This window comes from Giraffa tippelskirchi, chromosome 3 (genome assembly GCF_054371585.1).
Source record: "Giraffa tippelskirchi isolate mGirTip1 chromosome 3, T2T-mGirTip1v1.2.pri, whole genome shotgun sequence".
Taxonomy (NCBI): Eukaryota; Metazoa; Chordata; class Mammalia; order Artiodactyla; family Giraffidae; genus Giraffa; species Giraffa tippelskirchi.
This window is the reverse complement of record NC_137277.1, coordinates 169,384,495-169,406,346: the sequence shown is the minus strand read 5'-3', so window position 1 is coordinate 169,406,346 and position 21,852 is coordinate 169,384,495. Positions and strand designations below refer to the sequence as shown.

At 43.4% G+C, this 21,852-nt stretch overlaps 2 protein-coding genes and 1 pseudogene across 3 annotated transcripts in view; 1 reads left to right on the top strand and 2 right to left on the bottom strand.

Moving 5' to 3' along the window:
* Nucleotides 1-7,077: 7,077 nt before the first annotated feature.
* MRPL44 (mitochondrial ribosomal protein L44) lies at nt 7,078-14,882 on the bottom strand. Its single transcript, XM_081579642.1, has 4 exons — nt 14,686-14,882; nt 12,660-13,128; nt 8,457-8,635; nt 7,078-7,626 (listed from the first exon to the last, which is right to left on the bottom strand). Exons 1-4 carry the CDS (start codon nt 14,865-14,867, stop codon nt 7,455-7,457), a joined length of 1,002 nt encoding a protein of 333 aa, XP_081435768.1. The 5' UTR covers nt 14,868-14,882; the 3' UTR covers nt 7,078-7,454.
* Nucleotides 14,883-15,681: 799 nt separating this feature from the next.
* On the bottom strand, nt 15,682-15,782 carry LOC145543921 (U6 spliceosomal RNA; annotated as a pseudogene).
* A 4,466-nt stretch (nt 15,783-20,248) lies between these two features.
* Nucleotides 20,249-21,852, top strand: part of WDFY1 (WD repeat and FYVE domain containing 1) — a 58,195-nt gene continuing 56,591 nt past the window's right edge. For both annotated transcript variants that reach the window (XM_081579641.1, XM_081579640.1), the window contains exon 1: nt 20,249-20,476. In XM_081579641.1, the coding sequence (XP_081435767.1) occupies nt 20,340-20,476 (137 nt within the window). In that variant the 5' untranslated portion in view covers nt 20,249-20,339. The remainder of the gene's footprint in view (nt 20,477-21,852) is intronic.

The window sequence follows — 21,852 nt, the reverse complement described above, 5'->3', positions numbered from 1 at the left end:
AATACCCAGTTTTGATCCTGGCTGACTCTTGTGCTTAGTTGCTCAGTCATGTCCGACTCTTGTGACTCCATGGACTATAGGCCCCCCAGGCACCTCTGTCCATGGGGATTCTCCAGGCAAGAATACTGGAGTGGGTTGCCATGCCCTTCTTCGGGGGATCTTCCCAGCCCAGGGAGCTGATTCGTAAACCTTATTTATAATTCCTGGATTTAGGGGGAAAGTTCATCGAATTATTTTTCTAAAATTCAACTTTTATCTTTTATTTGCTGTGCTGCTGTGATTAATAATAAATATATATATACAGTATTTGTTCTTCATCCCAACTTCTGGCACAGAACTCCCAAAACCCTTGGAATGTCTTAAGTGAGGAGAACAGAAAGGTGTCTTTTGTTATGTTAATATGTTAAGGTAACTTGTAGCTCCCAAGGATGGGGACTGGTCACCAGGAATATCAACCATGTGATTCGGGGGCCCCCACCCCCCAATCTCTGGGGCTGGGGGGCCGGCTAGAGGTTCTATCAGTCATTGATGGCCAATGATTTCACCAATCATGCTTATGAAACCAGGTGGCTCAGTGGTAGTCTGTCTGCCAATGCAGGAGATGCGAGTTCAATCCCTGGGTCAGGAAGATCCCCTGGAGAAGGAAATGGCAGTCCACTCCAGCATTCTTGCCTGGGAAATCCCCTGGAGAGAGGAGCCTGGTAGGCTACAGTCCATGGGGTCGCCAAGAGTCAGACCCGGCTTAGCAACTAAACAGCAGCAACAGCAGCAGGTTATGAAATGAAGTCTCTGTGAAAACCCCATGACAGCTTGCAGAGCTCCTGGATGGGTGAACTGAACAGTTGATACACAAGGAGGGCAGCTATACAGGGAGGGCAACATGCTCCTTGAAAACTCCTTGCCGTTGCTGTTCCCTCAGCCCTTGCCCTATTGGTCTCTTCCATCTGCCTGTCCCTGAGTTATGTCCTCTTATAAGAAACCAGTAATCTAGTAAATGAAATACTTCTCTGCATTCTGTGAGCTGCTCTAGCAAATTTATTGAACCCAAGGAAGGGTCATGGAAACCTCTGACTTATAGCAAGTGGGTCAGAGGCACAGGTAACAACCTGAGCTTGCAATTGGCATGTCAAGTGGAAGCAGTCTTATGAGCCCTTAATCTATGGAATCTGATGCTCTCTCCAGGTAGGTAGTGTTGGAATTGAGTTGAATTGTAGGACCCGCAGCTGCTGTGGGGAAAACCCCTGTGCAAGCTGGAATTGGGTATCAGAATCTTTATTTGCTATGTAGATATTTGAGCAAACAATTCTTACATGGATTAGATGTCACATTGAAGTTGGACAGGAGACTAGCTGAGATTTCCCTATTTCACAAAATGGTAAACTTACGGAAAAGCGGAGATCAACAACCAGGAAACTCACTCCTTGGACACTTACTTAATGAGATGGGGAATTCAATTCACCTGAGACACAATGGAAAAAAAGAGTGGGCACTGACCCGAATAAGTTGAAAGCACTGTCTTGTCGGCCTTTGAGTCTTTGTCCGGAAAAGGAAATGATGACCTGAAAAAAATGCCAATCATAAGAGAACTTTACAAAAAGACACAAAGGAGTGGCTTTTGTCCCAGTAGCTCTTTGTTTTTCCGAAAATTAAAAACTGAAGGACACCTGAGCTCCACACTAAGGGACCTAAAAAACTGAAGGAGGAAGGGTGGAGTTTGCTGGGACCAGGCCGAGTAGATGTGATTGGCGGTGACTCCCTGGGAGAGGTGAGGTTTTTGTGTAAGCTGATGGCTATGTCCTTGACCTCCTGTGATGCAGAAAGACACTGTGTCCTTCCAAGAGTCCACTTTGGACAGCCAAAGAATGGACAACACCACTGGCTAAGCTCCGTTTCTTTTAAGATTCCCCAAACTGCACCTCTGACACTCACTGAAATCTTGAAGAAAAAAGGATGCAGTTGTGATTTAAAGGAGGAATTTGCTAAATGAGAAACCACTACTCTACACAATACCAGGTACATCGTTGCTTGCAGATTAAATTATTGTATATGAAGTAGCAAAATGTAAACAAGTTTTTTAACTTCTTAATGGTGTACTTCTTTCATCTCAAGTTTGTAATCCTGGGTCTTCCCTGGTGGTCCAGTGGTTAAGACTTTGCCTTCTAACGCAGGGGGTGTGGGTTCAATACCTGATTGAGGAACTAAGACCCCATATACCTTGTGGCCAAAAAACCAAAACATAATTATTGTAGCAAGTTCAATGAAGACTTTAAAATGGTCCACATTAGAAAAAAAGTTTAATAAAAAATAACAAAAGCTTCAAAGTTTATAATCCCAGCTGCAGAAGGTAAAGAGATGACCGGTAGGCCTTTGTGCTTGTCCCTCTTAGACAAAAAGCAATCCCAGGATCAAAACCTGAGTGGCAGGTTGTCAGGAGCCTGACCTAATGGTGATCGTTGTTGTTAGTCTGAGGGTTGTGCTGAGTTTTGACTGCATTCGCCTCATTAACTGTATCGTCTGCTGATAAATATCTCTTACTGACATGTTGTCTTGCTGTGGAGATGCTGATACCAATAGTTTATGTAAAGGAAGTGTCATCAGAAAGTCAGGTAGACCCTCCTCGTCTGACTAGAAATGTCCTTCTCCAGCTGACAATGTCCTCATTTCTCTTCTCTTCTGCAAAACTCATTAAAGTCACAGGTTCACTGTGCAATTTTACCACACATCAGATCGGTTAAAAAGGTGTTCTATGAATAACCAAATAATGGATTCCTCCTCAATTGAAGGGGAATAAACTAATGTATTCAATTTTCTCCATCTCAGAAAATTTTCTTAAAACCCTTGCTCTTTGGTCGTTAGTGAGAACTAATAGGCAGCCAGGTAATTGAACAAGAGCCAATGAGCACTGAGTGGGAAGCACAGATATTACTAATGCCAAGAAAGCTTGCTTCTTTCAGGAGCCTGTGTGCTTGTGGTTATGATTTTTGACTGCATGCATTTTTTTCTTGGGAAAATTGTCCTCAGTTTGCAAGATTCAGTTCAGTCTAGCAATCAGCCTTGGTATCCCAGAAAGAATTGTGGCTTTCAAATGCTCTGAGAAGCAACAGAAGTTATGAACCATGGCTCTAGGGTCAAGCGACCATGCTGGAGGGCTTCACCAACTGAGGGAAGACTCAGTGATCTGCTGAAGGGAAGAGAAAAGGTGGGCTTAAAGATGCAGAGGTGTGCAGCATGCTGCCTGATGGGCATCCTCAAGGGGCTGCCTGCAGCTGAGGAAAGCTGTGAGCGGGACCCCACCCTTCCCCCACCCCATGAGAAGCATGGCCACATCTGGTTTTATTATTGTCAAGATGGACAGTGTCCCTTGCCTCTGCAGTGCATTTTCTTCCATCATAGAAAAGAGGAGGAAAGAATAACAAGAAAGGGCCAAAAAAAGAAAGGAAAAAAAAAAGGTCTTTTCAACGTATTATCTATGACAACCCTTACATTTTCACTCTTTCTAGTCAAGATAAAAAGAGCTCCAAACATTGGCACATTCGTCAGAAGTGAATTGCTCATACATGAAATTCTTAACCTTACATCCTGAGGGGAGAAAAGGCGAGCTCGCAGAAGAGAGCTGTAAGAGGTCTAGAAAAGTCATATTTCACTACAATTCTATGTAATCAATCTTTCCTGTTTGGGGAGAAAAGAGTGTTCCCCCTAATGTTACTTCGCATGCAAATACTTCACTGAGACGTAGGGTTAGAGCACCCTCTTGTGGCCAAAATCCCTAACATGCTGAACACTAAAAAAATAGCCTGTTTCATTCCTAACTAGGATAATAGTTTGGGGGGAGTTTTTTTTGCTTTTTTTAAATTAAAGTGTAGTTGATTTACAATGTTGTGTTAATTTCTGTTGTACAGTAAAGTGACTCGGTTATACATATACATACATTCCTTTCTTAATAGTCTTTTCTATTATGGTTTATCCCAGAATATTGAGTATAGTTCCCAACAGTAGGACCCTGTTTATCGATTCTATATGTAATATAGAAGTTCCAGTCCATTCCTCTCCCATCCCCACTGGCAACCACAGGTTTGTTCTCTCTATCTGTGAGTTTGTTTCTGTTTCATAATTACGTTCATTTGTGCCATATTTTGGATTCCACATTTAGTTATACCATATGGTATTTTTTTCTGACTTACTTCACTTACTGTAATGTCTAGTTGCAGGGATAGGTTTTACTAATATTCCACTTCCTTAAAACCACATAAAACACTTTTGAGAATAATATGCCCTATTTTATATATGCATATAATAACATATGAACTACACTAAAAAAGAATAAGGCTTATATAATTGAGTCTATAGACATCAATATTACACTTTTGGATAAGGGACATTTTGGGGGCTGAGGAAACTGGAGGGAGTGTCAGAATTTCAAAGTAAATGACTTCAACATCTTTCTCCGGTACCAAGGTTGAGTCAGGGCTTTCATATCCCACCAACTTCCCACGGTCATAATGACTGTCTTCTCAGCGTGGACTAGACCTCAGTCAAAAAGGGGTCCTAGAATGGTTACTGAATGCTCTTGCTGCTGTTGCTGCTAAGTCGCTTCAGTCGTGTCCGACTCTGTGCAACCCCATAGACAGCAGCCCACCAGGCTCCCCCGTCCCTGGGATTCTCCAGGCAAGACCACTGGAGTGGGTTGCCATTTCCTTCTCCAGAATGTTCTTGGGTACAGTCCTTTAGACAACACCCTCATACCCACATGGTCCTCTTGCCCACACATTAAACTTCTGTAATGCTTACTCTCATATAGCAAATTAAGTAGTCATTCAAGTTGGTCCCAAGTTTCAAGCTATTTCACGTGGAAGTGCAAGAGTGTATAAATTGTCTTCTACATTCATGTTATTTTAATTGGTGCTTTTTAAAGGTACTGGCTTCTCTGGTGTTTCAGGTGGTAAAGAATCTGCCTGCAATGAAGGAGGCCCAGGTTCAATCCCTGGGTCGAAGATCCCCTGAAGAAGCGATTGGCTACCCACTCCCAGTATTCTTGCCTGGAGAATTCCATGGACAGAGCAGCCTGGCAGGCTACAGTCCACAGGGTCGCAAAGAGTCGGACACGACTGAGCAACTAATGCTACACTACAAAGCAGTTTTTATGAACTAGAGAGCTAGACTTGTTCCACGTGTAACCCTAAAATCATTCAAGGATTAGAAGCTTGAAAAACCTAACGGAGAAGATAATTCCCCTCCAAACTTGTAGATTACGGTCCTGCAAACTGCCCTGAGCAGGAGAAATATATCAGTAGAACTTACAGAGGAGGAAAGGATTACTCAGTTTGCAACTGAGTTCTCCAAAGACTTTTGGAAAAAAATATTCAACTAAAATAAAATTAGAACATTGTTCTAGCACATGCTGGATGAGAAGTGGTTGGAGGACACATACCATCTTTTGCTTCCCAGAAACTTTTTATATAGTATCTCTTTCCTCCTATGTTGTCAATGAGATGCTTGATGTGTCTACTTGTAGATGATATGTGTAAGGGTAGCATTTTACTACTGGGTTTGGTCCTCTATCCCTGTGCGTAATTATTAGGAGTTGGAGTTACTCTCAAAGGTGAAAGAGTTTACACTTAAGCTAACCAATCCAGCCAACTAGGTAATTCTCAAACTCCCCTTCAAAAGCAGTCTCTGCGTTAGCTGTCACAGGTGTAAGTCCTCTTTTTTCATCTTATTTAGTTGCCAAGTCATATCCAACCCTTTGCAACCCCTAAAGTCCACTGGGCTCCTTCATCCATGGGATTTCCCAGGCAAGAATACTGGAGTGGGTTGCTGTTTCCTTCTTCAGTAAGTCCTCCTAGATGATATTAAGTCCACTTTGAAACTGTTTGCCCGAGACTGGTTAGGAGTTTCAAAGATTCATCTTCCTTTACAAAAAGATTTCATGGCAAAAAGTGTTACCAGTTCAAACGTTTTCAGTTCAGTTCAGTCGCTCACTTGTGTCCGACTCTTTGTGACCCCATGAATCGCAGCACGCCAGGCCTCCCTGTCCATCACCAACTCCCGGAGTTTACCCAAACCCACGTCCACTGAGCTGGTGATGCCATCCAGCCATCTCATCCTCTGTTGTCCCCTTCTCCTGCCCCCAATCCTTCCCAGCATTAGGGTCTTTTCCAATGAGTCAACTCTTTGCATGAGGTTAAACATTTTACTTCTTTTCTATTCTCAACTCCCACTTTTCTTGTTAACTTCTGGGGAGTGACTGCTGGCAGACTGAAACTGAAAATTATTACTGTTGCCAAAAACTTGAAACGAAATAAAGGGAATTTGCAGTAGGAGGATTACTGAACTGAACATAAAGGATTAAAGAACCAGAAAGCACACTTTTAAGATGTGTCTTCTACTGAATTAAATGTGTTACAGTAAGATATTTAAGAGCCCTGCTTGGGACATGGTCGCTATGATTATGGAATACTAAATTGATAAATAAATGCATACTTTATTTTTCCATTAGCTTCTACATTTTAATCTGCTTTTGATTTTTATTTTAAAAGCATAAAATGTACATCCCTGCCATTCATTTTATAGAAATTAAGTAGCTATGAAATCAACCTGCACACAGAATTTTAAACCTTGGCTTCTCTTCCCACGGACCACAGGCTGGGTAGTCGTCACCTAAGTTATTGTAAAGCCTGTTATAATCAGCACCTTACATTTCTAAAGGTTATAAGTTATGACTATTTTAGCTAAAACTGTACCAGAGAGGGGAGAAGGCAATGGCAGCCCACTCCAGTACTCTTGCCTGGAAAATCCCATGGACGGAGGAGCCTGATGGGCTGCAGTCCATGGGGTCTCGAAGAGTCGGACACGACTGAGCGACTTCACTTTCACTTTTCACTTTCATGCACTGGAGAAGGAAATGGCAACCCACTCCAGTGTTCTTGCCTGGAGAATCCCAGGGATGGGGGAACCTGGTGGGCTGCCGTCTATGGGGTCGCACAGAGTCGGACATGACTGAAGCGACTCAGCAGCAGCAGCAGCACTAGAGAGGCAGAGTTCACTAATCTGGGTATATCAAGTTAAGCTACAATGAAATACATGAAGAATAACTTCTTTTAATTGGCATTACAGCAAACTTCATGTAAAGTATACATTCAAATTATGATACCTCAAAGTCAGAAGGGAATAAAATACACCTAACTGTACAAGTTAAATACAATAATAAGATCAAGAATTTGAGTTAAAATTTATCAGGAAAATACCAAAAGATCAAAAGATTTCTGATAGAACAAAACTGACTAAAAAGAAAATAAAAGAAGTGACCTGATAAACACTTGTTCAATTTTAGGAACTCAGTATGAGGAATAAGACTTATTTCTTCACGATTTAAAAAATGTCCAGCTTGGATCATCTTTTGACGTTCGTCCGTCTCGCTGTTTTGCTCACAGGTTTCAGGCTGTGTCTCTGGCTGGCTAGCTGGCGGCGGTGGCCTTTCCCGCTCTCACAGGCTCCTCGGGCCTGGAGTAATCCCAGGGCCGGCGATTCTCAGCAAACCCGTAGAGTTTCCTCAGAGCCACTCGGGCAGCTTCTTCTTCTGCAACCAGTACTGTCTCCCCGGGGCCTTCGGCAACTAGCTCTTTATCACTAGGAAAAAAACCCAACAACGGCCTGAAATTACATGGTGCATCATAAAACAAAGCACACAGATCAGTTTTCCCTGGTCTAATTTTGGCAGCAATATTCACCAACACTATCAGAAATATTGTGCCTTTTCTTTTCTTTCTACCAGCAGTATATGAACTGCTGATGAAGGATGCGTTTAAGGCTTGCCAATCTGATAAGCAAGAGCATCTCATTTTGCTTTGCACTTCAATTAAAACTAAAGATCAAACATCTTACAACACCATCAGTTTTCTCCTTTGCAATATCTTCTACTGCTTTTATACCTACGAAGTCCTACATCATATAAAATCAGAAAAATATTTACCTAAATTTTAAAAGTCATCATAAATATTCACAGTTTACACTTAACACTTCTATCCACCTGCAATCAACCTGAGGCAGGTCAACTGTTACTAAGAAACCTAAAAGTTCTCAGCATGGGCTGACTTATTTTGATGGACAGTGTTCAGTTTCTTTTTCAGTTCTAGGCTCAACTGAAGCTATTACAAGTGTGGACTGGGGTTAAATCTCTATTACAAGTCAAATTTTTTCTAAAGAAATATTTAGATTACCAGGATTCTCCATGAGATTTCTATAGTGAACGGTTGGTTAACAAAAGCTACTATTAGCAAACCACAGATTATCTACCTTCCCCTAAGGATGACCAGCAGGAAAGGAAGTAGTGACTAGATCACCAACGGAATGAGGTTTTCAAAAAATCTTTTAATGCAATTCAAGGTTTATTAAAGAATTGTGAAAAGTCGGTTTTTAAGACTTCTGATCAGTATTATGAATATTAAAATTTTACTAACCAGTATAAGCCAACAAAATACACAGGCAAAGCTGTGGTGCTTCCAGACTGCCTAGTGAGTCTAGATTCAGGAACTGAAATATTCCTTTTCTTCAGTTCTTGTACCAGTAGCCCCATGGGATTTATTATCTTCCAAATCTCAAAGAGTTCTTTTCCCGTCATTTGAGTAATTAAGAAGTCCTGCATATAAAAACATAATTTATACATTTAAATTAGTAAAAAGAAAATAAGGACCATAATTCAAAGTTCACTTTTAACAGAAATTTTAAAATTTAACGCAATTAAGAGGTATGAGCTACTATGTATTGGGTTGACCAAAAAAGTTCATTTGGGTTTTTTCATAAGATGTGACAGGAGAACCTAAGGAAACTTTTTGGGGCAACTCAATATAAAATAAATAAAGTACAAGGTTATGTGGTACAGCAAAGGGAATATGCTCCTCAAGGTTTCTTCCTGGAAGGACCTTCTTGGGGCTAAATGTCACTTCTGTAAAACTTCCCTAACCCTGCTGGAATGAGTAGTTGCCTCCTCTGAGCTCCCGCTACACCTTACAATACGTGAGGGCACTGTCCACATTCTACTCTCTCTGCCTATGAGCTGTGAGCAAAGACTGAATCCTATTAAACTCTGGATCCAGTGCTTGGCACAGTGCCTGGCATACAGGAAACAATAAATATTAGGTGAGCAAATAAATGAAATAAGACCATTCAAACCAGTCAGTTCTACTATGGAGAGTGCCTGTGCTCACCACTATACCACCAACAGTTAGTTCTACTACGGGAGAAGTCACAGCTCTTGACTGAGAAATAAGATATTTGAATTATCTATCTCTATGAAGATGTATAATTGGAACTGTCACCAGAGGCACTAAAATACGGTAAACAAGTATTTCCAAAATGGTCTCATGACTACCCTGTGAAAATTTCAAAATGGTGACCAAAAACTGTTTAGACAGTTCTAAGACTCTACATAAGCTATAGTGATTGGGAGAGAATGGAAATCAAGGGAGGATTTTGTTAGAATTTCTTTAGAAAAAAATATTCAATTACAGGGGAAAGAGGGGGCAGGCAAGGCTTTCCTTTTCACCTCAGGCCTAGAGGGCTTCAAAGGGTCCCCTGGCCTCTGAATATGAGGCAATGGATGTGCAGTCAACTGGCAGTCAACACACACTCCTGCTTAAGTCAACAGTCTGGCAGAAGTTACCTGCAGTAATGGGGCCGAAGTCCGCACCTGATGTCAGGGGTATAAAAATCCTTAAGACCTGAGGTGGAATTCATAGCAGGGATGTCATTTTGAAAGGAACCCTATCCAGAAAACTAGAAGCTGACAGCCAACACCCACATGAAAGTACACGTTTGTAAGGTTCCAGCTGGGAACAAAATGCTCACTAGTGTCTGTTTTAAACAGTGAGCAGACTCAGAAAGCACTAAACCAGCTTTGAGCCATCAAGTCAAGTAAACAACTTCTGCTTTCCTTTCCTTCTATTTCCCTCAGCTCCATCTCCAGAGGTGTCAGTTAACATACCTGCTTCCATAAGACAGACAGACAGATAAGTCCTGGCTGGGAAGTTGAAAGGGAGACCTTACCTATGAATGAAGTCTGAGTGCTGGTTAATGCGAGTCCTTCTTGATCAAAATGATCACATCAACTTAGTGTCAAAACTAAATACATACATTCCAACAGTAAGGGATACTGGTTTAAAACACCTGATTTCAAAGGCCTGAATCAAAACTCTTTTTGTGACTTCAAGTGATTCCCTGGACTATCCATTATTTAAGAAAGACCAAAAACTCATGTTTTCATCCAAAAGCAAAGTATATAACTTCTCCCAATTGACAACTTCTAAAAGGACAGTGGAGTTAAATCATACCAATTACTTAAGTATTTTAATTAGGCAAGCTACTGGCTAACAAGGAATTAGGTGTACATAATGAAAGTGTTACTCGCCAGTTGTGTCTGACTCCTTGCAACCCCATGGACTGTATCCCGCCAGGCTCCTCTGTCCATGGGATTTTCCAGCCAAGAATACTGGAGTCGGTAGCCATGCTGATCTAGGGATCGAACCTGGGTCTCCTGCATTGCAGGGGGATTCTTGACCATCTGAGTCACCAGCAAAGCCCATAATAGGGATCAGAAATCCAAGACTGTATCACTCAGAAGAGCAGAACAGCAGCTGGTACTTAAGCAAGGAGCTCCCAAGCCATACTAGGCCCTCCAGCCGTGTCCTTTGGACTCACTAAACACCTGACCGTCTACTGTGCAGGCACTACACTTGTACCTTAGGATGTAAAGCTAAAAACACTGCTTGCAGTCCTGCCATTAGGTGAACATTAAATTTAATATTTAATTCACCTCTGACGTTGTCCTCAATAATAAGAGACAACTGGAAAAATTAAGATACTATCATAAAAAGCTTTTTTTAGAAAAGACAGAGGAACCAGAGATGAAATTGCCAACATCCACTGGATCACTGAAAAAGCAAGAGAGTTTCAGAAAAGCATCTAGTAAAGTAATGCTAGTAAAGTAATGCTCAAAATTCTCCAAACCAGGCTTCAGCAATATGTGAACTATAAACTTCCAGATGTTCAAGCTGGTTTTAGAAAAGGCAGAGGAACCAGAGATCAAATTGCCAACATCCAATGGATCACTGAAAAAGCAAGAGAGTTTCAGAAAAACATCTATTTCTGCTTTATTGACTATGCCAAAGCCTTTGACTGTGTGGATCACAATAAACCGTGGGAAATTCTGAAAGAGATGGGAATACCAGACCACCTTACCTGCCTCTTGAGAAACCTGTACACAAGTCAGGAAGCAACAGTTAAAACTGGACATGGAACAACAGACTGGTTCCAAATAGGAAAAGGAGTACGTCAAGGCTGTATATTGTCACCCTGCTTATTTAATTTACATGCAGAGTACATCATGTGAAATGCTGGGCTGGATGAAGCACAAGCTGGAATCAAGATTGCAGAGAGAAATATCAATAACCTCAGATATGCAGATGACACTATCCTAATGCCAGAAAGCCAAGAGGAACTAAAGAGCCTCTTGATGAAAGTGAAAGAGGAGAATGAAAAAGTTGGCCTGAGGTTCAACATTCAGAAAGCTAGGATCATGGCATCTGGTCCTATCACGTCATGGCAAATAGATGGGGAAACAGTGGAAATAGTGACAGACTATTTTTGGGGGCTCCAAAATCACTGCAGATGGTGACTGCAGCCTTGAAATTAAAAGATGCTTGCTCCTTGGAAGAAAAGTTATGACCAACCTAGACAGCATATTAAAAAGCAGAGACATTACTTTGCCAACAAATGTCCGTCTAGTCAAGTCTATGGTTTTTCCAGTAGTCATGTATGGATGTGAGAGTTGTACTATAAAGAAAGCTGAGCACGGAAGAATTGATGTTTTTGAACTGTGGTGTTGGAGAAGACTCTCGAAGGTCCCTTGGACTGCAAGGAGATTCAACCAGTCCACCCTAAAGGAAATCAATCCTGAATATTCATTCGAAGGACTGAATGCTGAAGCTGAGACTCCAATACTTTGGCCACCTGATGCGAAGAACTGACTCATTGGAAGACCCTGATGCTGGGAAAGATTGAAGGCAGGAGGAGAAGGGAACGACAGAGGATGAGATGGCCAGATGACATCACCAACTCAATGGACATGAGTTTGAGTAAGCTCCGGGAGTTGGTGATGGATAGGGAGGCCTGGGGTGCTGCAGTCCATGGAGTCGCAAAGAGTCAGACACAACTGAGCTACTGAACTGAACTGATAAAAAGCTTTAGGTCTTTCTCAGTTTGGATCCGGAGAAGGCAATGGCACCCCACTCCAGCACTCTTGCCTGGAAAATCCCATGGACGGAGGAGCCTGGTGGGCTACAGTCCATGGGGTCGCTAAGAGTTGGACACAACTGAGCGACTCCACTTTCACTTTTCCCTTTCATGCACTGGAGAAGGAAATGGCAACCTACTCCAGTATTCTTGCCTGGAGAATCCTAGGGATGGCAGAGCCTGGTGGGCTGCCGTCTATAGGGTCGCACCGAGTCGGACACGACTGAAGCGACTTAGCAGCAGCAGCAGTTTGGATCAGGAGAAAAATTCACATGCAATCTGCCAAGGTCATAGCACAAAGAAGTAAAGTACAAAAAGAAATTTTTCTTTCTATCTCAAGCATGTTCCAGCATGTGCGACTAACAATCACCTACCCTGATGAAGAGTGCAGTCCTCTCGGGTCCGCTGCTCTGTAGCAGGGCTCCAATCACTGCAAAGAAAGTCTGCCGTAACACAGCTGGGGGGACAGGGAAGTCCGCACTCAATGTCAACTGTTCCACTGCCAAGTTTCTAGCCACATGACACACAACTTCCTCACCGGTGAGATAGTCAACCAGACTTTTAATGCCTTCAGTGGGCAAGTCTGGGAATGCGTCCTCAAAAAATTGCGTGAGACATGTCTGTGAAAAAGATGTCCCTTGTTCAGATAGTTCTTGATTATCTTTGAGGTTCAGAAAAACAGCTTCCTTCTCTATTCCAAGTTTTTGGCGTTTGGCCTCCTCGCTCTTAATATAGCAGCTATTAACAAATGCAGTTTTGAGAAGATCTAATGAAAAAGTTTCCTGTAACCGAGGGCCAAATGCTTGTATTTCAGCATGGTAATCCCAGTTGGGCTTCTCCGAACTGAAAATGTAAAACAGAAGACAGTAAGAGATAGTAAAGAGAACAAGATGTTGCTGTGATGCAAGCATTTCTCATTGTGATGCAATTTTATTTAATCTTATAAGGAAAATTTTAAAAGATTGAGCTTCATTTTAATTCCAGAATCTGATTTTCTAAAAATTAAAACTTATGTCAGATGATTATTTGTGGTCCTTTGCTGGATTAATTGTCCCTCTGAGTCAACTGCCACATCAAAGCAGTCCATCAACAGAGACTAAGACCTTATCCTCACTTTTAGGTTCTACTACCACTGTTATAACCACGGAACTATGGTTTATACTTACACATGAAATACAAATTATAATTTCATATGTTCAAGTCATAAACACTAAGTAAATTATATTTATCTTGTATTTTATTGTTTTAAGATTTGAAAGCATTCATTGAAAATTAGCAATAAAATCTAGTATCAATATTGTAAGTAGGTTAAAACTTAACAATCATTCTCAAGAATGACTGAAAGGTCTTTTTAAAACTAAAGACAATAAACCAAAAATAAAACTCTCAAGTAAAAAGACTGCAAAGCATAAAGATCTGGGTTGTAAGTCATTAAGATATATATAATCTATATAATATATAAAGTTTCTAACAACTATAAAAGCCTAAAATGGCTAACTTCACTATAACCAAATGTAGATTAAGAAAGAATACTATTTTTTATTGTTTTTAGGAAAAACCTTAATATTCTGTGTTGAAAAATACAGGACTACGAACACGTATGTTCCCACCAGGTATATAAACTAGATCGGCTTTTTTGGGGCGGAGGGCAATATTAAAGTAGCTATCAATTTTCATACTAAATTTTCACAGGGGCAATAACTTCAAAGCTATTCGGTGTTACATCAGCTGTAACACCAACAGTAACTCAAACACCCATCAAACGGAGCCATCAAAGAGTGAGGTGCATCTATTTGTACGGCCACGACTACATGTCAAAGAAACATTATGAAAAAGATGCAAAACCTCATGTATAGGGGGATCTTTTCTGGAGTTATATAAAGATCTGAGGGTCTTCCTACCAGACTTTCCACTAGCAGAACAAGATTAATTATCTAAACCTAAAGCCAAACTGTTTTCCCTTTCCTCTGAACAGTGGACTTGTGATTGTGTACTTTTTTTATTGCCCTATATCGCAATACTGTTTTGTGCTTTCCTTTCTCTTGTCCGTACCCAAAGAATTCTGAGGCAGCAATACAAAGCAGGGGCTAAAATAGCCAAGCCCGGGTAAAGGTTACCCTCCAGCTGGCCTTATTTCTCACAAGTCTCGGTCTACAGGACTCCAAATGGGAGTTCCAAGAGCGTCGGGGGCAGCCACGCGCCCAACTCCTCAGTAGAAATGCATTCCCTTTGCCTCCACAACGCGTCCACGACCCGTGGGTGTCTCTATCGCACAACTAGGGTCAAGCCAGGAGCAAACGAGCGATGAGCAGCTCTACCCGCCACCCGGCCGAAGCCGCTGGGGAGCGCGCCCCGGCTCCACGACCGCCACCACTAGCCTCTTCCCCCGGTGGCTCCTACCGGCGCACCGGCGGCGGAGGGCACCGGAGCAGGCGCCACCGCTCTAACTCCTTCTGGAATCGGAAAGCGGCGCGGAATCCCTTCTTCACTCCCCGAACCGGCGGAGAGAGAATGGGGCCAGCCGTTGCCAGGACGCAACGGGGACCTCGCAGCAGCAGCAGCCTCGTCAGGCCGGATGCCATTGCACCGGAGAAAGCAATGGAGGGCGGAAGGAGGAAAGCCAGAGCAGTGTCGCGGTAACACAGTTCCCCCGGAAACCGGGAAACGCGGGAGAGGCGGGGGCTGAACCAGAGCCAGGTGGGGGGGGGAGGGCCAGCAAAGGTGTTTTAGTGGGCATGCGCAAATGTTGCTTTTTGCTTTATTTTCTTTTTCTTTTTTTCCCTCAGTTCAGTCCAGTGGCTCAGTCGTGTCTGGCTCTTTGCCATCCAACCATCTCATCCTCTGTCGTCCCCTTCTCCTGCCTTCAATCTTGCCCAGCATCAGGGTCTTTTTTAATGAGTCATTTCTTCGTATCAGGTGGCCAAAGAATTGGCGCTTCAGTTTCAGCATCAGTCCTTCCAATGAATATGCAGGGTTGATTTTTTTTTTTTGCAGGATTGACTGGTTGAATCTCCTTGCTGTCCAAGGGACTCTCAAGACTCTTTTCCACCACCACAGTTCAAAAGCATCAATTCTTCAACGACCAGCCTTCTTGATGGTCCAACTCTCACATCCATACATGACTACTGGAAAAGCTATCGCTTTGACTAGACGGACCTTTGTCGGCAAATTAACGTCTCGGCTTTTTAATGTGCTGTCTAGGTTGGTCATAGCTTTTCTTCCAAGGAGCAAGCGTCTTTTCATTTCATGGCTGTGGTCACTATCCACAGTGATTTTGGAGCCCAATAAAAAGAAAATCTGCCACTGTTTTCATTTTTTCCCCATCTGTTTGCCATGAAGTGATGGGACAGGATGCCATGATCTGTTTTTTGAATGTTGAGTTTTTTTTTTTTTTTTCTTAATATGGAATGCTTCACGAATTTGCGTGTCATCCTTGCTCGGGGGCCATGCTAACCTCTGTATTGTTCCAATTTTAGTATAAGTGCTGCCGCGAGTTCCAATGTTGAGTTTTAAGTCGGTTTTTTTGCTCTCTTCTTTCACTTTCATTTAGTTCCTCTTGGCTTTCTGGCATTAGGGTGGTGTCATCTGCATATCTGAGGTTACTGATATTTCTCCCTGCAATCTTGATTCCAGCTTGTGCTTCATCCAGCCCGGCATTTCACATGATGTACTCTGCATGTAGGTTAAATAAGCAGGATGACAATATACAGCCTTGACGTACTTCTTTCCCAATTTGGAACCAGACCATTGTTCCATGTCTGGTTCTAACTGTTGCTTCTTGACGTGCATACAGATTTCTCAGGAGGCAGGTCAGGTAGTCTTGTATTCCCATCTCTTTAAGAATTTTACAAAGTTTGTTGTGATCCACACAGTCAAAGGCTTTAGTGTTGTCAGTGAAGCGGAAGTAAATGTTTTTCTGGAATTCTCTTGCTTTTTCTATGATCCAACAGATGTTGGCAATTTGATCTCTGGTAATTTGACCTTTTTTTTTTCCTACCTGGGCATTAATTACTCTTGGGTGTACAGAACTTGATGGGCTTGGGGTTCCAGAAATTTTTGGAAGAAGTTGCTTCATCTTGTCAGTTGCTCTTGTTCCTTCCGTCCTAATTAAAGTAAGACAAGCTGTTTCATGTTTAAAGAAAACACTTAAATTCTTAAAAAGAAAATACTTCTTATCAAGGCATAGTCTTAAAAAGAGTTCAAGACCATGAATCCAGCAGCTGTTTATAGACAAATATTTACCTGGCATGTCTCCAGAAGCCTTCCTTTTAGGAGCCCTAGACTAAGAGATTATTGAATCCAAAATAAACATTTTTATTTAAAAACAATCTAAGTACAAACTGTTTTACAGCAAAAGGTGGGGGGAGGATGGGAGAGATATGTCAAAATGGGAACAGTGGATTTATGTCATTTTTTCTTTATCTTTCACTCTTTAGCAATATCATCACATGGCTTTCTTTGTTGTTGTTCAGTCACTCAGTCGGATCCAACTCTTTGCCCCTTCATGGACTGCAGCATGTCAGGCTTCCCAGCCCTTCACCATCTCCTGGAGTTTGCTCAAACTCATGTCCATCGAGTAGGAAATGCCATCCAACCATCTTATCCTCTGTTGTCCCCTTCTCCTCCTGCCTTCAATTTTTCCCAGCATCAGGGTCTTTTCCAATGAGTCGGTTCTTTGCATAAGGTGGCCAAAGTATTGAAGCTTCAAGTTTTAGCATCAGTCTTTCCAATGAATATTGCTTTCTTACCAAACTATTAATTTATTTTTTAAACTTAATATTAAGTCACAAAAGAAGACTGTCTGAATCCTCAAGTTTTGAACTGCCCACAAAACATGTAGATATTGAAAGAGCATCTCTTTCTGTGATCGCTCTACTTGTTAATGGCATCCTCCATAGTCACCCAGGTTGGACTCCTATGTCTTCAGTTGTTCCTATTTCCATAAATACCCTCTTTTATCCAGGTGGCAAGTCTTCTTTCAGTTTATTTCCACAGGAGCTACCTGATGGCTAGCCTACCCCTCTCCCAGGTTATTATTGTCAGCCTCCACTGTAATCAATCTTCTTCCTTCCTTTCTTCCTGGACACATCTCACCTACATTCACCTCCCTGAAAACTGGTTCATAACAATGTACAGGAGGTGGTGACCAAAACCATCCCAAAGCATGCTACGACTTAGCTCAAGATTCTCCAGTGTTAGGATCTGGCAAAGATTCTCCTTGACCAAACTTCAGTCTGGCTTCTCTAAGCCCTCTTCTCAACAAGGCTTCCACCTCAGGCTCCAGTCTGCCCCCTTGATAGGCCTGCATCACAGTTTCAGCAAGAAAGTTAAATCAGTTTAGAGAGGCTCCCCCCACCCAATGTCTGACAGTCCTTGATATCTTATCAAATTCATAAACCTTACTATCCTCCAGTTATGTCTGATCACCTGGCCTGCCTTTTGTAAGAATTCTGTCAACTTAGTTTAGGCAGAATCCCTTAGTACCCCTGATGTTTCCTCCTAGTACTTTGCCAGCCACTGACCTCTACCATACTCCTTGGCTTTAAATCCCCACTTTAGTTCAGTTCAGTCTCTCAGTTATATCCAACTCTTTGCGACCCCATGGACTGCAGCACGGCAGGTTTCCCTGTCCATCACCAACTCCTGGAGCTTGCTCAAAGTCATGTCCATCCAGTCAGTGATGCCATCCAACCATTTTATCCTCTGTTGTCCTCTTCTCCTCCTGCCTTCAACCTTTCCCAGCATCAGGGTCTTTTCCAATGAGTCAGTTCTTTGCTTCAGGTGGCCAAAGTATTGGAGCTTCAGCATCAGTCCTTCCAATGTATATTCAGGACTGATTTCCTTTAGGATGGACTGGTTTGATCTCCCTGCAGTCCAAGGGACTCAAGAGTCTTCTCCAACACCACAGTTCAAAAATTGCCACTTGTCCATGCTGTATTGGAAACTGAGCCCAGTTCTATGCTGGTGTCTCTTTCCCTCTATTTTTAGGGGAATAGTTCCTAAATAGACTGTTATTAACTACTGTCCAGCTCTCATTTTTTGTTGACAGGTCATACAACTCAGTTCAGATCTCTTAGCTTAACCTATGAAGAGGAAGAATCTGAATGGTTCATCCCAGTTTGTAAAAGGGTTCCCTGTGGGTAGGGAGAGAAGAAAAGAAGGATTTGACACATATGGCAAAACAAGCTGATGCATTTCTGGGTGAAGCAATTTTTCTCAGAAGAGGTGAGAGGGGATTGTGATTTGGCTTCATGTTACACTGCATGTTAAATACTCAAAATTCATGGAATATCATTCAAATAAATTGAAGAAAGCACAAGGAACTGTTATTTTTGCAGTATTTCATTAATTGAGAGAAATATTCTAATAAATGATCTACTAATATAGTTGGAGAGAGGAGTATTAAAGAAAACGGGGGATTAAAAGCAAACAGGACAAAAAAGCCCTTCCACATCCACAGTTTTTTGTTTATAGAAAAAGGCTTTAGTCATTGACCTTTCCTGAGTTCCAAAGAGTAGTTGCTAATTAGGGGAGTGAGGGAACACAGCAACAAAGGAAAAGCAGTCAGCAAGAAAAATAATAATAGCTTAAACAATAGTTCAGTAATAACAGTCCTTGTTCCTCCTCAAGGGAGAGTCTAGCAATCTGATCCATATCTTTGAGTTGTTTTGCAGAAGCTAAGACCCCCCTCCACCCAGGTGGAGGATGGTGACTACATGCTGACCAACAGCATGTATACCCTAGACCAGTCGGAACCAGAAGGTTGATGATTAAGATTTCTAAACATAACCCATCACCACCAAGCAACCAGAAGAAAGTCATGAGTCACAACCCTTACCCCAAATGTTGCCTTTAAAATTCCTTCCTTGAAAGCCATTCTGGGAGTTGGCTCTTTTGAGCATGAGCTGCCTGTTCTTCTTGCTTCTCTTACTCAGTTGCTTAGTCATTTTTTTTTTTTTCTTTCTTTCTTTCTTTTATGACCCCACATACTGTAGCCTCCTCTGTCCATGGAATTCTCCAGGCAAGAATACTGGAGTGGGTAGCCATTCCCTTTTCCAGGGGAATCTTCCCTACCCAGAGATCAAACCTGGGTCTTCTGTGTTGCAGGTAGATTCTTTACTGTTTGAGCCATCAGGGAAGCCACCCTGGAAATAAATGCTGACTTTCCTTCACTACAATGTGATGTCAGTAGCTTTGCTGTGCTTTGGGCTAACAGATCCAAATTCGGTTCAGCAACATTTATGCTCCACAGATACTAGCTGTGAGCATCCAGCTAGCTCCTGAATATTCATTGGAAGGCTGATGCTGAAACTGAAGCTCCAATACTTTGGTCACCTGATGCGAAGAACTGACTCATTGGGAAAGACTCTGATGCTGGGAAAGATTGAAGGCAGGAGGAGAAGGGGATGACAGAGGATGAGATGGTTGGATGGAATCACCAACTCGATGGACATGAGTTTGAGCAAGTTCCAGGAATTAGTGGTGGACAGGGGAAGACTGGTGTGTTGCAGTCCACTGGGTCGCAAAGAGTCAGACTCGACTGAGCGACTGAACTGACTGAACTCATATAAAGATTTTCGGATCGTGCTTGATATACAGTCACCACTCAATGAGTGCCTTTCAAAGATTCTAAATTGCATTCTTATTTTTCGCACTTTAACATGTCTGCAATGTTTGGAGGTGTGGTTCAAACAAAGGCTTCTTAGAATGGATACAGTATAGTATTGTTATTTTCGATAGGTTCTAGTTTGAGGGATAATTCCTCTTCACTGCCAACTGTTCAATACATTCCTTGGATCCATGAGTTTCCTCTTCGAACTTTGTAACCTCCCCTACTTCTCAGGTGAGCCCTTTACAGGCCTCTCTCCTGGCCACGTAATTTTTAGCTGCGCGGCTTCCTCAGCCAATACGGTAGGCGGCGGAAGCACTCGGGAGCTTACGGCGGCGCGGCACCCACGCGGCCGAGGGAGCGGGAGCGAAACCTAACTGGTCTCCGCCCGCCCGCAGTCAGCTGATGGGCCGCCCGTAGCGGAGACCGCCGCCGCCGCTCGAAGATGGCGGCCGAGATCCACTCCAGGCCGCAGAGCAGCCGCCCGGTGCTGCTGAGCAAGATCGAGGGGCACCAGGACGTCGTCACGGCCGCGCTGCTCATCCCCAAGGAGGACGGCGTGATCACGGCCAGCGAGGACAGGTAGGGCCGGCGGCTGGTGCGCGGCGGGGCCGAGGCGCGACGAGGGCGGCCCGGATTCCACCGGCGCCCGGGTGTGGGGGCCCTGGGGGTCGCCGGCCTCGGCCCTCTCCGCGTGGGGGCGTCCACGGCCCCCGGGTCCCGCGGCCCGTCGCCCCCGCCAGCCCGTCTTGGTCGCCGGGACCCCCTCCCTCGAGTTCCCGCCCGTGGGGTTCCTCTAGTCTCGACCCGCCGCCGCACTCTCTGGTCACAGACCCCGGTCCGTGCCTCGCACCTCCCTGTCCGGGACACCTGTCCCAACCCCCGGCCACTGCGCTTCCCCAGCCCGAGACCCTCATCCCCGCCGCGCCCCTCCGGTCCGAGACCCCCCACGGTATACCCTTCGAGCCCGGGACCCCCGCTTTCCCCTAATTCTCCTTTGCCGAGAGCTGGAAGCGTCCCTTCCGCGGTCCGTTCCAAGCCGCCTTCTCTGGGAGCCAGGACTGGCCTCCGGTTCCCTCGGGACCGGGTGCCAGGGATCCCCTTATTGCAACACACCTCCCGGGGCTTCAGCACTCTTCTGCCCTACGCTGGGGTTTACACCTCTCTTTGGCGCTCACCAGGTCTCTAGATCAGTTATTTTTCCACAGCTGTTAGAACCATCTGAATTGTTATTTACAAAACAATGTTTTTTTTCCCCTAAAAGTGACTCACTTAAGAAAAAACTCTAAGAATAATAAAAATGTTTTTATTTTTAAAGAAATTTGATATTTCCACTGTTAGTGGAAAACCAGTTATCCCTTGACATAAAAAATTGATGGCTAAAACGTTCATCTCTGTACACCTAAAGTCAGCTCTGTCTGGTTAACAGGGCGTCTTGCCCATCATACTTTGGGAAACACTGATCCGATGCGATTTTCTCATTCTTCCCAAGAGGAAACTGAGGTTCGTGGAGAGACACAGAGATACTGGTGACGCCAGAAATGCACCCCAAGATTCCGCAGTCCAGCTCTCTGGTCTTTCCAGGGTTTTGTGATTGGATGGGAGAGAGATTATTTGTGTTGTAACTTTAGCGCTTTGTAAACCCTTAAAAGTTTCAAAGGTTAGTGGCTTTACTGTGGGAATTTGGAGGAAATGACTGATGTTTCTGAGAGAAGCTGTGTTTCCTTGCTTCAGTGAGTGTTCTTAAACGGTGATACTGCAAAAGTGGAAAGTCTTTCTGGAAGAAGGAAGGTTCTGCTGTTCTGTTGAAGTGGGAGGCACAGTACAGCCTTTTGTCATCTAGTTTCTGAAGTCGGTAGTTTTGAGGGCCTGCTCCCACTGCGAAGAGGAAACCTGAAACCCCCCAGCGCCTGTTTGACCTTTGTATTTTGCTTTTGAGTGAGTTTGTTGTGAGCAGG

Excerpts from the sequence above, each read along its gene's own strand:
- MRPL44 (XM_081579642.1), bottom strand. The coding sequence starts at position 14,867 with ATGGCATCCGGCCTGACGAGGCTGCTGCTGCTGCGAGGTCCCCGTTGC. Across the intron at positions 8,636-12,659 it reads GGACTGCACTCTTCATCAGG|GACTTCTTAATTACTCAAAT; the intron begins GTAGGTGATTGT and ends TTTTATATGCAG. Across the intron at positions 7,627-8,456 it reads TATTTTGTTGGCTTATACTG|TGATAAAGAGCTAGTTGCCG; the intron begins GTTAGTAAAATT and ends TTTTTTTCCTAG.